Source organism: Peromyscus leucopus, chromosome 10, assembly GCF_004664715.2.
Source record: "Peromyscus leucopus breed LL Stock chromosome 10, UCI_PerLeu_2.1, whole genome shotgun sequence".
NCBI lineage: Eukaryota > Metazoa > Chordata > Mammalia > Rodentia > Cricetidae > Peromyscus > Peromyscus leucopus.
The window spans coordinates 92914134-92928111 of record NC_051071.1 but is presented as its reverse complement, the minus strand read 5'-3'; the positions used below and the strand labels follow the sequence as shown (position 1 = coordinate 92928111).

Below are 13978 nucleotides of genomic sequence, written 5' to 3'. Positions count from 1 at the left end.
AAATAAGCATCCAAAGAAGAAAGGAGAACTACCCGGAATAAATTACCAAGAAAAGAAATAATCTGGCCTAATGCAATCTCTAAAGTCTCCAAAAAGATGAAGGGACCCCACAATAATTCCAACTGCACTATGATAACACCACTAAGCTGAAAAACACCACCTAAAAATTGGCTTTGAACTACAAACAAATCAGGACAATTTTGAGATGGCTAGCTGAGATGATCCAGCCTCACAGACTACTCTATCCAGGACTTGAGACAAGCCCTGCACTTTCCCATTACATAGAGACTGGATAACAAATCATACAGCTACCTCTCCCAGAACCTGACAATTAACCCAAATTTTTCTTTTCAGATTCTCCTAAAGATGCTGACACACCCAGACAGCAGGAAATAATTTTTAAAAAATGATGCCCACATTCCCAAGAGGTGGAGTGGGTAGTTTTGGTTGTTCAATGGGTTATGGATATTTGTCATTGTTTAGGATGGTTGGTTATAAGTTGTTATTGGTAATGGTTAAAAAAATAGAAAAAGAAAAAAAGAGGATATAGATATGATTGGATATTAGGGTAGATTATTGAATTTACTCTGACAAGAAAAAAAAGGGGATACAGAAGTGATAAGATAAATGGGTAGATATATGAATCTACTCTGAAAAGAAAAAAACAGGAATATAGATATGATAGGATAAAAGAATAGATTACCAAATCTACTTTAAAAAGCAACTACTTGTTTTAAATATTTTACATTGATATGGATCTTTGTATAATAATACAAAGTTAAGATTATTTTTGTTAGAACATACTTGTACATACATTTCTACTCTTGTTCAAGGTATTATACCTATACAACTCATTTAACACTATAATGCAAATTTGTAGTCCTTGAAAGTTATTATTACCAACTATTTAGGATAATAAGGAAATACAGGTTAGTAGTGAGTCACCTATTATGATTGAACTTGTAGTCATGTTAGGTATGTTTTCAAAATTTAACAGAGATATATATTTTAGGTAAACAGGTGGTCTTCAAACACTTCAAAGATCTACAGAATATGGCATTTAAGATATTGTAATAACACAGGTTCATTTTTTTTTAAATGAAAATGAGACATGTCTGCTCCTGGCCGCACCAAATCTACTTCGGAAATGATAGGTATCAAAGAAACTTCATATGGAGTTTACTTTCTTTGTGACAAAAGAAAGTTTTTCTTTGTGACAAAAGAAAGTTTTGCTTTTGGGATACTATCTTACAAGGACTCCAACATACAGTATGGCTCGTTAAGGAAGGGAATGGCTCAGTTGCCTTTAGCCTACTGGCTATGAGTAAGATAGGACCTCTGTTGGTCTTTTCTGTATCAAACACACAGATTGCAAGCCCAGTGCCACTTTGAGATCCTTGGCAAGAATTAACTATGCAGCTCACACATGATGGAGCCTGTATGATAATGAGTATTCAGAGACTGGTAATGCCTGGGGGGCACTCACCAACCTAAGACAGAGCACCTGTGGCCTGGGCAGGCGTCTCCAGGACGGGTAAGGTGACCTGCTGACATCCCATGCAAACCAAGTCAGAAGTTCATTTTTTAATAAAAGGGGGACCTGTAGGGCCCTGGCCCCTGTTTTGGGTAACTGTTGCCTTGCTTGTGGACCTTGACCTTGATATCCACTCTATGCTAATTCCCTGACAGGTTCCACCCTCCTGAATGCTTAAGGGAAGTTCCTTGTCTGTGTATCCTGAATAATAGGCGTTAACAGGTTAGATGCAAGATTTTAAAACATCAGTAGCAAACTTCTGCCCTCCCATTGTGCTGTAAGCCTGTATTTAAGACCTCCTCCCCGCTTCAAAAAATGACATTCGCATTTAAATTTAAAAAAAAAACTCAATTATATATATATATATATATATATATATATATATATATATATATAAAATTGAATGAATACTGCGAATGTAATCTATGGATACCACAAATGTGATTAATATCATGAGTGTAATTAATGAATATCATGAGTGTAATTTAAAAAATAAATTAAAAGAAAAAATAATAATAATTTAAAAAAAAGAAAAAAGAAAATGAGACATGTCTGCTCCTGTCCGCACCAATCTACTTCGGAAATGATGGGTATCAAAGAAACTTCATATGGAGTTTACTTTCTTTGTGACAAAAGTTAGCCCCTGGGTAAGAAAGTGCCCTTGCCTCAACTGCTGACAGTATGCTGTCCAAATTGGGCAAGCAGGACTGATGACCAAACTTTGCCAAGACAAGGTAGGACAGCCCTCAGAACATCCTGCTTCACAGAAAAGTCTATCAGATATTCCAGGCCTGTAGCCAAAGATGGATGCCTAGGGTGACTGCCCAGGCAGCCAGCTGTCTCTGTCATTTCTCACATTTTTTGGCAGTCGATTGCTGCACTTCTTGCTTACTCAGGTAATATTATTTACTTCTGGGGTCTATGATGGAGTTGAAGACTTTATAGTTATAGTTTTCCTTGTTACCAGATTCAGAAAAGAAATTCACTAAAGAGCTGTAATGTGTTTAGGGTTGAGAGACAATAAAAGATAGTTTTGGTAATGCAAGTTGAAACAGAGAGTGACTTAGGTACAACCTTTTGGACTAACCAAGAAAGGATAGATAATGGAGCGTTTTCTCTGAATTTTTCAAATGTTTATGCACTAGACACTGTTGATGTATTTACTGCCTGCATGTATTATATTATATACATTATATAGTTATTGTACTTATTGTATATATTTTTTCTTATATTAGTTATAATCTTTTTTTTTTATTTTAGACAAAAAGGGGGAAATGTGGTGATATTTTGTTCATGCTCTAACAAATAAAGCTTGCCTGAAGATCAGAGGGTAGAGTTAACCATTAGTTAACCATAGAGATCTGGAGGTCTGTACAGACAGGAGACAGGAAGTGATATGGCTGGGTGGAGGGAAAAATATAAGGTGAGTGGAGACAGGAGCATACCCCCTTTTTAGTCTGAGGAGTCGCGGATGTAAGATGTGACTTTGACTGCTCCTTTATTTCTCTAATCTTTAAACATTTACCCCTATATACCCCTACCCCTAGGTTTTTATTATTAAGACTAATTAGAATCGCACTACATTCCATTCCACACCAGTAAGAATAGCTAATATCAAGAAAAACAAATGACAACATTCAGTCATTATGGACATCAATATATAGACATTTTCTTTAAAAATGTGTGTGCACAAGTGCATGAGGCACAGAACAGGAAGGCGGAAGGAGACACTGCCAACCACCGCCAGAAAAAGCAGCATGTAAAGATGCCGGTAAGCCATGTGGCAAGGTATAGATTTATGGAAATGGGTTAATTTAAGCTATAAGAACAGTTAACGAGAAGCCTGCCAAGGCCATACAGTTTGTAAGCAATATAAGTCTCTGTGTTTACTTGGTTGGGTCTGAGCGGAGCCGGGTGAGAGAGATTTCTCCTGACTTTGGGCAAGGCAGGAAAACTCTAGCTACAACCTCAGCTAGCAACTGCAACTCCATAGTTACTGGCCTGCTTCTCTAGCAGAGGTGTTGCTGCTCAGGCCGCAGCCTGGGAAGAATTCTGCTCCTGTAGGCACTGGCAGGAGGGAGGGAGGGTTAGGTACTTGCTGCTCAGCCTCTCTGAGTTCTCAGATTTTCACCCTAGCCTATGAATCTCAAGTCTTATTGTCCTATACCCATGAGTCTGTTTCCCTACAGGTTTTCAATTCACTGCTGTTAGAGAAGCAGGCCAGTAACTGCGGAGTTGCAAATGCTGACTGAGATAGCAGTAGATTAAGGCATAGCCACTGTGTCAAAGTTAAAATAACACACCTGCCTCTACCTCCCAAATACTGGGATTAAAGGTGTATGCCTTCCTGATTGGCACCTTGATTTCATATATGAAATAGGTAGATGTTATTGGATGAAATTTTGTTTCAGCAATGTATTTTTTAAATGATGCAAAGTCTAACAATTACATAATAATTCTTGCTATCTTTTCAAACCATAGGATTAATAGGAGACTAAATGTTTTTTAATATTATCAATAATCTGTTTTTTAGAATACTATCAGCAAAAACTGATTATCATTATTAAAGTAATTCAATGTAATATACTCACCACCTTGACTACCACCTAGCTTTACAGGTTCTGTTTCTAAAGTGTTTACTTTGCCACATTCTTGAACATCATCACAAGGAGCAGTTTTCTGAGACAACTGGTTGACAGTCAGGTTCGCATGTAGCTTCTGAATTTCAGCCTCTTTGATTGCAAGCTTAATCCTAGCACAAAAGAAAAGTCAGAAATTATTACTCTGATATTATTTTTAAATTAGTATTTTTCACCTTTAAAGTTGTAAATACTGGGTCAATAAGATGATTAGTGAGAAAAAGTGCCTGCCTCACTAGCTTGAGAACCTGAGTTTGGTCCCTGGACCCTACAGTAGGAGAGAAATGAAATGACTCCTGAAAGTTGGGCTCTGGTTTCTATATAACTGCCATGGGGAGAGAGAGAGAGAGAGAGAGAGAGAGAGAGAGAGAGAGAGAGAGAGAGTGTGTGTGTGTATGTGTGTAATAAAATAATAAAATGAGTAAAAACTTTTAAAATCTTGTAACAGTTAATTCTTATGCAGGACACAGAAATTCTTTGTTTGGTATTTTTGGTTTTGTTTTTTTAAACAAGGCTTCTCTACATAGTTCTGCCTGTCCTGAAACTCACTATGTAGACCACACTGGCCTCAAACTTTGAGATCCACCAGCCTCTGCCTCCTATGTATTGGATTCAAAGACATGCACACACCTAGCTAGGAAATGCAAACTGCTTCAGCCACTTTTCAAACATGATTAAAAAAAAAATTGAAAATATAAATACTCTACAACCTATAGGTAACTATCAGAGAGAATGGATAAATTAATTGTGACACAGTTCTAAAAGAGTCCTACAACAATTTTTTTAAACAAATTCTTTATTAATTCTTTGGAATTCATACAACTATTAAAGTAACCAAACAAACAAACTTATCTGTAGCATGAATCCTAATTAGTCTTAATAAAAACTCAAAGCCAGATATCAGGAGTACATTCTGAAAGATCAGAGAGACAAAGGAACAAGCCACAGCCACCTCTCACCTCACCAAGTCCTCAGCCAAAAGGAAACTAAACTCCTGTCTCCTTCCACTTTATATTCCTCCTCTCTGCCCAGCCATATCACTTCCTGTTTCAACCTCCCTAGTGCTGGGATTAAAGGTGTGTGCCACCATTGCCTGGCCTGTATGGCTAACAAGTGGCTGGCTTTGCTCTTCTGATCTTCAGGAAAGCTTTATTTATTTTTTGTTGGAGCACACAAAAAATATCAACACACTTATCCTTTGACCAATAGATTACCTCCACAAGGATGGATTTTTTTTAAAGATTTAATTGATTTTTAATTATGTGTATATGTATGTATTGTAGGATGAGGTATGTGAACATGAGTTGCAGGTGCTGGCAGAGGTCAGAAGTGTTGGCTATCCTAGAGTTGGAGTTGCGCTTCCTGGGACTCTGCCGTCCTCTGAACAGCAGTACAAGCTTTTACTCACTGAGCCATCTGTCTCTAACCCTGAGGAATAGATTTTTTAAATGATGTTGAGTGTTACAGAAAAGAAGCAAATGTAAACATTAGCATACATATTTATGTCTGTGTGAGAATACAAACATTCTAATTGATAATGATAGTTATCTAGGGGTGGGAAAGGACAATGGGACTGGCAAAGGGTCAAAGATGTCCATCTTGTAATGTTTAATTTTTTTATTTAGAAGAACAGATTTGAAACAAACACAAAAAAGTGTTAAGAATTAATTATAACTTGGGAAGTAAGTACTTTTATAAGATTCTCTGGAATTTCCTATATTTTTAAACTACTCAACTAAACATCTTAATTTAAAGACCAACAAAACATTTTATTTAGTGTAACTTTAAAAACTCAAAAATATACCTCAATTCTGAAATCATCAATTTATTTGCCTCACAGCAGCCAATGCAATTGTCCTCCTTGTTAGAAAAACTATTCATCTGGTGCTTAGAAAGAGATGACTTAAAGCCAACTATTTCTCTTTTTAACTGCAAGTGTAAAAACAAACATTTATAAACTTATAATATATATAAGATACTACTTTTTTTAGAACACTCAGGTTAAAAACTATGAATTTCATGGAAACAATCTGGTATCTATCAATAGAATATCTAAGCTTGTTTGACTTATGTAAATCAATATGAATAATTTCAAAACATAACACTTAATTAAAACAAATTATAGTACTTACATCTAGTGTTTTCAAAAACTAAGCAAAGTCTTTCTGGAGGCATTTATATGTAGCAATATTTGAAATATGGATAGGAAGGATATACATGAATTTCAAAATAACACAGGACGTTAAAAAGTAGCTATGACAAAGAGCAAAGCACTCAATGACTAAAAATTTCAAACTATAACCAAGTCATGCTTTCTAAAAAAAAAATTCATTTTTTCAAGTCAAACTTAGCACTTTGTGAAACAAAGGATTAAACATGTATTATAGTCACCTTTAGAATCATATGTGAAATCACACTAAGCACAGATACGGATTTCAATTTAAAATGAGTATATTAAAATGAATACATACCTGTATATTATGTTTCAATCTTAAAAGGCAACAAGTTGTATACTAAAATCTTGGTAAATAACTTCTAAGAAAAGCAGATAAAGCACAGGCAAGGAGCTTGGAACCTGTTCCTGTTAACTGATCATTAGGCTAGTATTTCTCTGCAAACACATATTCTTAACAGTGAAATATCAAATCGGATGATTTCCAAGTTACTTTCAGCTTCACAGTTTCATGACTGACAGTATTTTAAAACTGTTAAGAATCTGCCATGCAGTCTACCATCCATTCTTAAGTGAAACAAACCATGACATATGTAATTTTCTCATGCTTACCTTTATTTCACACCTGTCAATGTCAAATTTCTGGTACATGCATATTTACCTTTCTAATCTCATTGAAACACATGAATTTATTTCTCTTTTTTTTTTTTTTTTTTTTTTGAGGCAGGGTTTCTCTGTGTAGTTTTGGAGCCTTTCCTGGAACTCACTCTGTAGCCCAGGCTGGCCTCGAACTCACAGAGATCCGCCTGGCTCTGCCTCCCAAGTGCTGGGATTAAAGGCATGTGCCACCACCGCCCAGCGCGCTGTCATGTTTTTTATTGTTCATTGGACTTAGCTTTGTGCTTTCAGTGTGCACAGTGTAGGGTTGGTTCACTACTCTATCAGTGCCACATTCAAGTTAAGTATATCAAGGCATGTCTTGGACTGACTCCCTTTTGAGTTGTCTTGTGGCTGGTTCATTAATATAACAGCTCAGGGGTAGGGTGACTATCTCCAGTCTGAGGTGCCTAGTGGCAAGCTCCTATCTTAAAGGCATTACATTATTTGGAGTCACATGAAATGGTGTTACTTATGTTCCTAACAATTTTTATGTTAACTCGTCTATAACACAGAGTTGTAATAATGACTGGGATTAAAGGTGTGCCCCACCACTGCCTGGCACATGAATATTTTTAATTCCATGATAGACTATTGCAGCATGAATCTTAAAGAGTCTTATTAATAAAAACAAACCTGAAGCCGGGTATTGGGGTGAATGCTGGAAGATCTGAGAAGCAGAACAAGCCACAGCCACTTCACCTTGCCAGTTCCTCAGCTGATCCTGTTTCCTCAGACTGGAAGCCTCTGAGTCCTCATCCAAATGGATCTCAGCTGAACTGTGCTGCTCAAAGCCTGAAAGCTTAACCAGGCTAGTTCCTGGTTTTCACACCTTATATAGCTTTCTGCTTTCTGTCATCACTTCCTGGGATTAAAGGCTCTTGTTACCACACCTGGCTGTTTCCAGTGTGGCTTTGAACTCACAGAGATCCAAGTGGATCTCTACCTCTGGAGTGCTAGGATTAAAGGCGTGTGTGCCACCATTTTCTGGCCTCTATATCTAGTGGCTGTTCTGTTCTCTGACCCCAGATAAGTTTATTAGGGTGTACAATATTTTGGGGAACATAATATCACCACAGACTATGTAATGTTGCTCAACATTAGCCATCAGAAAAATTAAAATTAAAACTATAGTGAAACACTAGTTCTCACAGACTAAGGTGGATATGGAGAGACAGGACAAATGTCAACAAGGATGCAGAGAAACAAGAAACAGTGGTAGGAGAGTTCCAAATGTGGAGGAGTCTTAGAAAATATTTTGACATAAATTTACTATATTTCCCAGAAATTTTACTCTAAGGTATCTATCCAAGAAAAAAATGAAACATGTCAACAAAAAGACTTCTATGCCAATATTCACAGAAGCACTATTCATATAGACTAAAAGCAGAAATAGCCCAAATGTTCAATTGGTGCTTAAATAAGATATATGCACACAACTGAATACTATTTCTGGTGGTTGAAAGAAAATGGTACCCAAAGGGAGTGGCACTATTAAGAGGTGTGGCTTTGTTGGAGGAAGTATGTCACTGTGGAGGTGGATTTAAGGTCTCATTCATGCTAAAGATACCACCTAGTGTCTCAGTCTACTTCCTGTTGCCTGCATATCAACATGTAGCAGCTCCTTCTCCAGCACCATGTCTTTCTGCAGGCCACCATGCTTCCTGCCACAATAATGGACTAAACTTGTAAGCCCCCACCTCAATTAAATATTTTCCTTCATAAGGGTTTCGTGGTCATGGTGTCTTTTCATAGCAATAGGAACCTTAACTAAGACACTATTCAACGCTAAAAATAAATGAAATACTGTGGTGATATTTTGTTGTACTCTAATAAAACTTGCCTGAAGATCAGAGGACAGAGCCAGCCACAGAGTTAGCCACAGGGGTCAAGTAGAGGGGGCACACATCTTTAATCCTAGCACTCCTGAGGCAGAGATCTGTCTGGATCTCTGTGAGTTCAAAGCCACCCTGGACTATACATTAATCCAGTTTAAAAGAGAAACAGCCAGGCAGTGGTGGCACACACCTTTAATTCCAACACTTGGGATCACACACCTTTAATCCCAGTACTTGGGAGTCACACACTTTTAATCCCAGCACTAGGAAGATTGAGACAGGAAGTGATATGGCTGGGCAGAGAAAGGAATATAAGGCAGGAGGAGACAGGAATTAGGCATTTTCGGCTGAGGACTCAAAAGCATTCAGAGGATTTGTGGAGTTGGTGAGGTGAAAAGTGGCTGTGGCTTGTTCCTTTGTTTCTATGATCTTTCAGTATTTACCCCAATATCTGGCTCTGGGTTTTTGTTATAAGACCATTTAGGATTCGTGCAACAAAATACTGATATCTCAACATGAATGACTCTCAAAATATGAAAAATGCAAAATGACACGCAAAAAACCCAACATGATGTTTTGACTGTATTCATATGAAATGTCCAGAAAAAACAAATCTATAAAATTGAACTATTACTGGTTTCCCAAAATGGGGTACACTAATTATAAAGAGGCACAAGGGATCATTTAGGGATGATAGAAATGTGTAAAACTGGATTGTGACCGTTACAAATTTGTAACTTTAGCGGGGCAGTGGTGGCACATGCCTTTAATCCCAGCACTCAGGAGGCTGAGGTAAGCGGATCTCTGTGAGTTCGAGGCCAGACTGGTCTACAGAGTGAGTTCTAGAAAAGGTGCAAAGGAACACAGAGAAACCCTGTCTCGAAAAACCAAAAAAAAAAAAAAGAAAGAAAGAAAAGAAAAAAGAAAAAAAATTGTAACTTTACTAAAACTCGCTTAATAGTATACCATAAAGAAATGAATTTTCAATACATAAATAATACTTCAATAAAAATCTGTGCTTTTTTTGTTGTTGTTTTGTTTCTCATGACAGGGTTTCTCTGTATAGCTTTGGAGCCTGTCCTGGAACTCACTCTGTAGACCAGGCTGGCCCTGAACTCACAGAGATCCTCCTGGCTCTGCCTCCCAGTGCTGGGATTAAAGGCGTGTGCTATCGCCGCCCGGCTTTCTGTGCAGTTCTTATATATGGCATCTCAGAGACTAAGAAAAGTGAAAGAGTAGAAGGTAAGTATGAGGAGAAACTAGGTACTCAAGAACTGGCTGAACAAACAAGTAGAAGAACATAAGCTAGTAAACCATCCACAAAATGATGCTCTATAAAACAGCAAGTGTCCTTTTCCACTGCACAGGCAAGTGCACTACACTTCTTTTCACACATACTTACTGACATCTGGGACATCAGTTTTTCTAAGCTCCTCAGTTCCAACCTTGAACTATCAATTTCCTGCTGACACAAATCCAGTCGTTCATTCTGTGTTGCAACACGAACCTTCAATTCTCGGTTTTCATTTATTAAAGAAAATTTTTCTCGCAATATTTCATCTTTGTCCTCTAACTCACTCTCTAGCTTCAGGACACTTTGTCTAGATTCAGTTAACTGTGACATGACTTCTGAATTTTTCATTGCCATAATTCTTAATTTTTCTTTTCCACTGTTATGCTCTTCTTTTAACTGCCTATAAGAAAAACAGCATTAAAATGAAAATAAAATGAGCATACATTTTTAATAATCACATTTACATTCTCTCACCGAGGACACAACAACAACAAAATAAAGGGAAAAGTAGAAGCCAATATTCTATATGAAAATAGCAAAAATCCTCAACAAAATGCCAGTACACTGAATACAAGACTTTACTGGGAATTAGTCACATCTGTCTTAGTGACAAGGAATGTAAGCCAGGCATGGTGCTCACAAGTATTACAAGCAATTAAAAGGTGAAGGCAAAAGAACTGCTGAAGTTTGGGGCCAGCCTGAGTGACAGTGCCTCCAGACCAGCCTGGGTGACAGTGCCTCCAGACCAGCCTGGGTGACAGTGCCTCCAGACCAGCCTGGGTGACAGTGCCTCCAGACCAGCCTGGGTGACAGTGCCTCCAGACCAGCCTGAGTGACAGTGCCTCCAGACCAGCCTGGGTGACAGTGCCTCCAGACCAGCCTGAGTGACAGTGCCTCCAGACCAGCCTGAGTGACAGTGCCTCCAGACCAGCCTGAGTTACAGTGTGTGAATCTATCTTTTGAAGAAAGGAAACAAGAAAGGGATGGTTACAGAACTGGTAGTCGAGAGTGAGCTCTGAGGTAAGCAGGAAATGTTGGGAGCTGTGTCCTGATTGTAAGAATGCCTTGTTATGGCTAAAATTGCTTAAAGTGCAGTATATTCTCCCCACAAGAGGAGAAACTGAGGTACCAGGGCACTTTCCTAACTGCCACACATGCACACTAACAAAACGCTATGCACTAAAAGGATCTGATACCATTATACTATTTACATTATTGTTTTGACACCCGCCCTTCTCATCTTTATGGACTTTCAAGAGGATTGTGGGAAGATCTGGTTCACTATGATCTGTGAGGTGGGGAAAAAACATTACCATACCCCAATGAATACGCCATCTACTTCATAAATATTTTTAAGTATCCAAACATAGAACCAATGGCTCTTATTCTGCTCCCTCAGCACAACCCACTCCAATCTCTGGTGTGTTTTAATTTGCTTTGCTAAGTAAACTTCTGGTTAAACTGTATGTCTTTGGCTGAATTTCCTCTGAGAATAGATTACAAAAAAAGGTATGTTGCTGGGCATGGTGGCACATGCCTTAATCCCAGGAAGCAGAAGCAGGTGGATCTAAGACCAGCCTGATCTACAAAATGAGTTCCAGTATAGCCAGGGCTACACGAGAAACCCTGTCTTGAAAAACAAAAAACAAAACAAAAACAACAAAGAGAATCTGAAAAAAACAAACCAAACTCAAAAAAGATAGGAAGAAATAATTAAAATCAGGCAGAAACTGCTGGGAAAGGTGATGCATGCCTTTAATCCCAGCACTCAAGAGGCAGAGGCAGGGGGATTTCTATGAGGTTGAGTCCAGCCTGGGCTACAGAGTGAGTTCTAGGACAGAGAGCCAAGGCTGTTATACAAAGGAACCTAATCTTGAAAAAACAAAACAAATAAAAAAGAGGTAGAAATTAATGAAATGAAAACAAATACAAAGAATCAAAGAGCTGGTTCTTTGAAAGGATAAAGGCTGGGGAGATAGCTTAGCAATTAAAGTACTTGCTGCTCCTAACAAGGGAACTGAAGTTCAGAGCCCAGCACCCATGTCAAGTGGCTCACAACTGCCTATAACTCCAGCTCCAGGGGATCCAACGCCATCTTCTGGTTTCTGAGGGCCACTACATGCACCTGCACACACACTTAAAAGACACACAAATAATAAAAATAAAATTTTTTAAAAAGAACAAGACAAAAAGATTGGAAAACTGTAAGACAAATCAACCAAAAGAAAGAAAAGACCCAAATGAATAAAATTAGAAATGATCAGGTTGGCTTTATTCCAGACATGCAGAGGGGGTTTAATATATACAGATGTAATAAATCATACAAATGGATAAAGAAACAGAAATCACTTGATCATCTCAACAGATACAGAAAACACCTTTAACAAAATCCAACATCTCTTCACACTGAAATCCCAGGAGAGAACAGGGATGGAGGAAACATACCTCAACACAGTAAAGGCTATCCATGACAAACTCATAGCCACCATTATTTGAAATAGAAAAGAAGGGCTTTAACATGTCATCTTCTGGACATGAAACATCCACTGCAATCATGAGCTCATGGCACTTGCCACTGCCTCACTACACCTGTGTAAGACTGGATCTGTTAAAGACAGGGATAGGGCCGGGCGGCCGTGGCGCAGCCTTTAATCCCAGCACTGGGAGGCAGAGGCAGGTGGATCTCTGTGAGTTCGAGGCCAGCCTGGCCTACAGAGTGAGATCCAGGAAAGGCACAAAGCTACACAGAGAAACCCTGTCTTGAAAAAACCAAAAAAATAAATTTAAAAAAAAAAAAAAAAAGACAGGAATAGGGGGGACACTTGGGACCCTACCCTTCCCTGATGAACTATAAGCTAGTGATGGATTTGGAAAGAAGGGAGTCACTGTCTTCAGCTGTATACTCAGTGGTGAGCCCACCAAGTTCTCTTAGTCCAAACACATGGACACAGAGACAGCCCTGGTTAAACTCAGTTGTACACAAAACAAGAAGACATGAACGTGAGAATGGGACTTGGGGGGTGATGCTAAAAGAAGTAGGAGGGAGATTGGAGGAAGAGAGTTATCAGACTATATTGTGTAGATATACACACACACGAATATGAAATTGTCAAAGAATAATTAATTTAATAGAAATGTAAACATGTAAATCTAATTACTAGATGAGGGACATAGATTAGTAGTACATTATTTGCATGACATCTGCAAGGTCATGGATTTGATCTCCAATATTGGTAGGTGGGGTAAGTGTCATAAAAGAAAAATAAGTATAAAAATTATTTTACAGGTCCTGGAGAAAAGGCTCAATGGTTCAGAGTGTTGTTCTTACAAAGGACCCAAGTTCAGTTCGCAGTACTAATATTAGGTGGCTCACAACTATCTGTAACTCTAGCTATAGAAATTCAATGCCCTCTTCTAACCTCCAAGGACACTGTACTTATAAGCACAACACCTCCCCAACCTGGACACATACACATATATATATATAATTTAAAACAAAAACAAAGTCTTGTTTTAAAAGTTACTTTATAAAATATAAAACGAAAATTTTAGTGATCAAACATTTTATCAGAATATAATTAGCCACATTTCACTTCTGGAAGTTTACATTATAATTGATAACATCCGATTCTACGACTTACTCAAGTAATTTTATCTCATCTTCCAAAGCAAAAATAGTAAATGTACCAACCTTAAGGAAAATGTGCTACAATTATACAATTAGGCAAAAAAAATTATTTTAATGCTCTTTCCACCTTAATAGCCTAAGGTTATGGAAATGGTTTAATATTAACTTCTGAAAGTTGACCAGGATTATTAGTTATTATCCTAATAATTGTATTG

The 13978-nt window shown here is 37.9% G+C and overlaps 1 protein-coding gene across 11 annotated transcripts in view; it reads right to left on the bottom strand.

Annotated features, from left to right (window-relative positions):
* Ccdc18 (coiled-coil domain containing 18) overlaps nt 1-13978 on the bottom strand; it is a 119377-nt gene that overhangs the window by 78485 nt on the left and 26914 nt on the right. For all 11 annotated transcript variants that reach the window (XM_028867405.2, XM_028867401.2, XM_028867406.2 and 8 more), the window contains 3 exons: nt 10244-10535; nt 5978-6102; nt 4126-4286 (listed from right to left, as the gene is read on the bottom strand). In XM_028867405.2, the coding sequence (XP_028723238.1) occupies nt 4126-4286; nt 5978-6102; nt 10244-10535 (578 nt within the window). The remainder of the gene's footprint in view (nt 1-4125; nt 4287-5977; nt 6103-10243; nt 10536-13978) is intronic.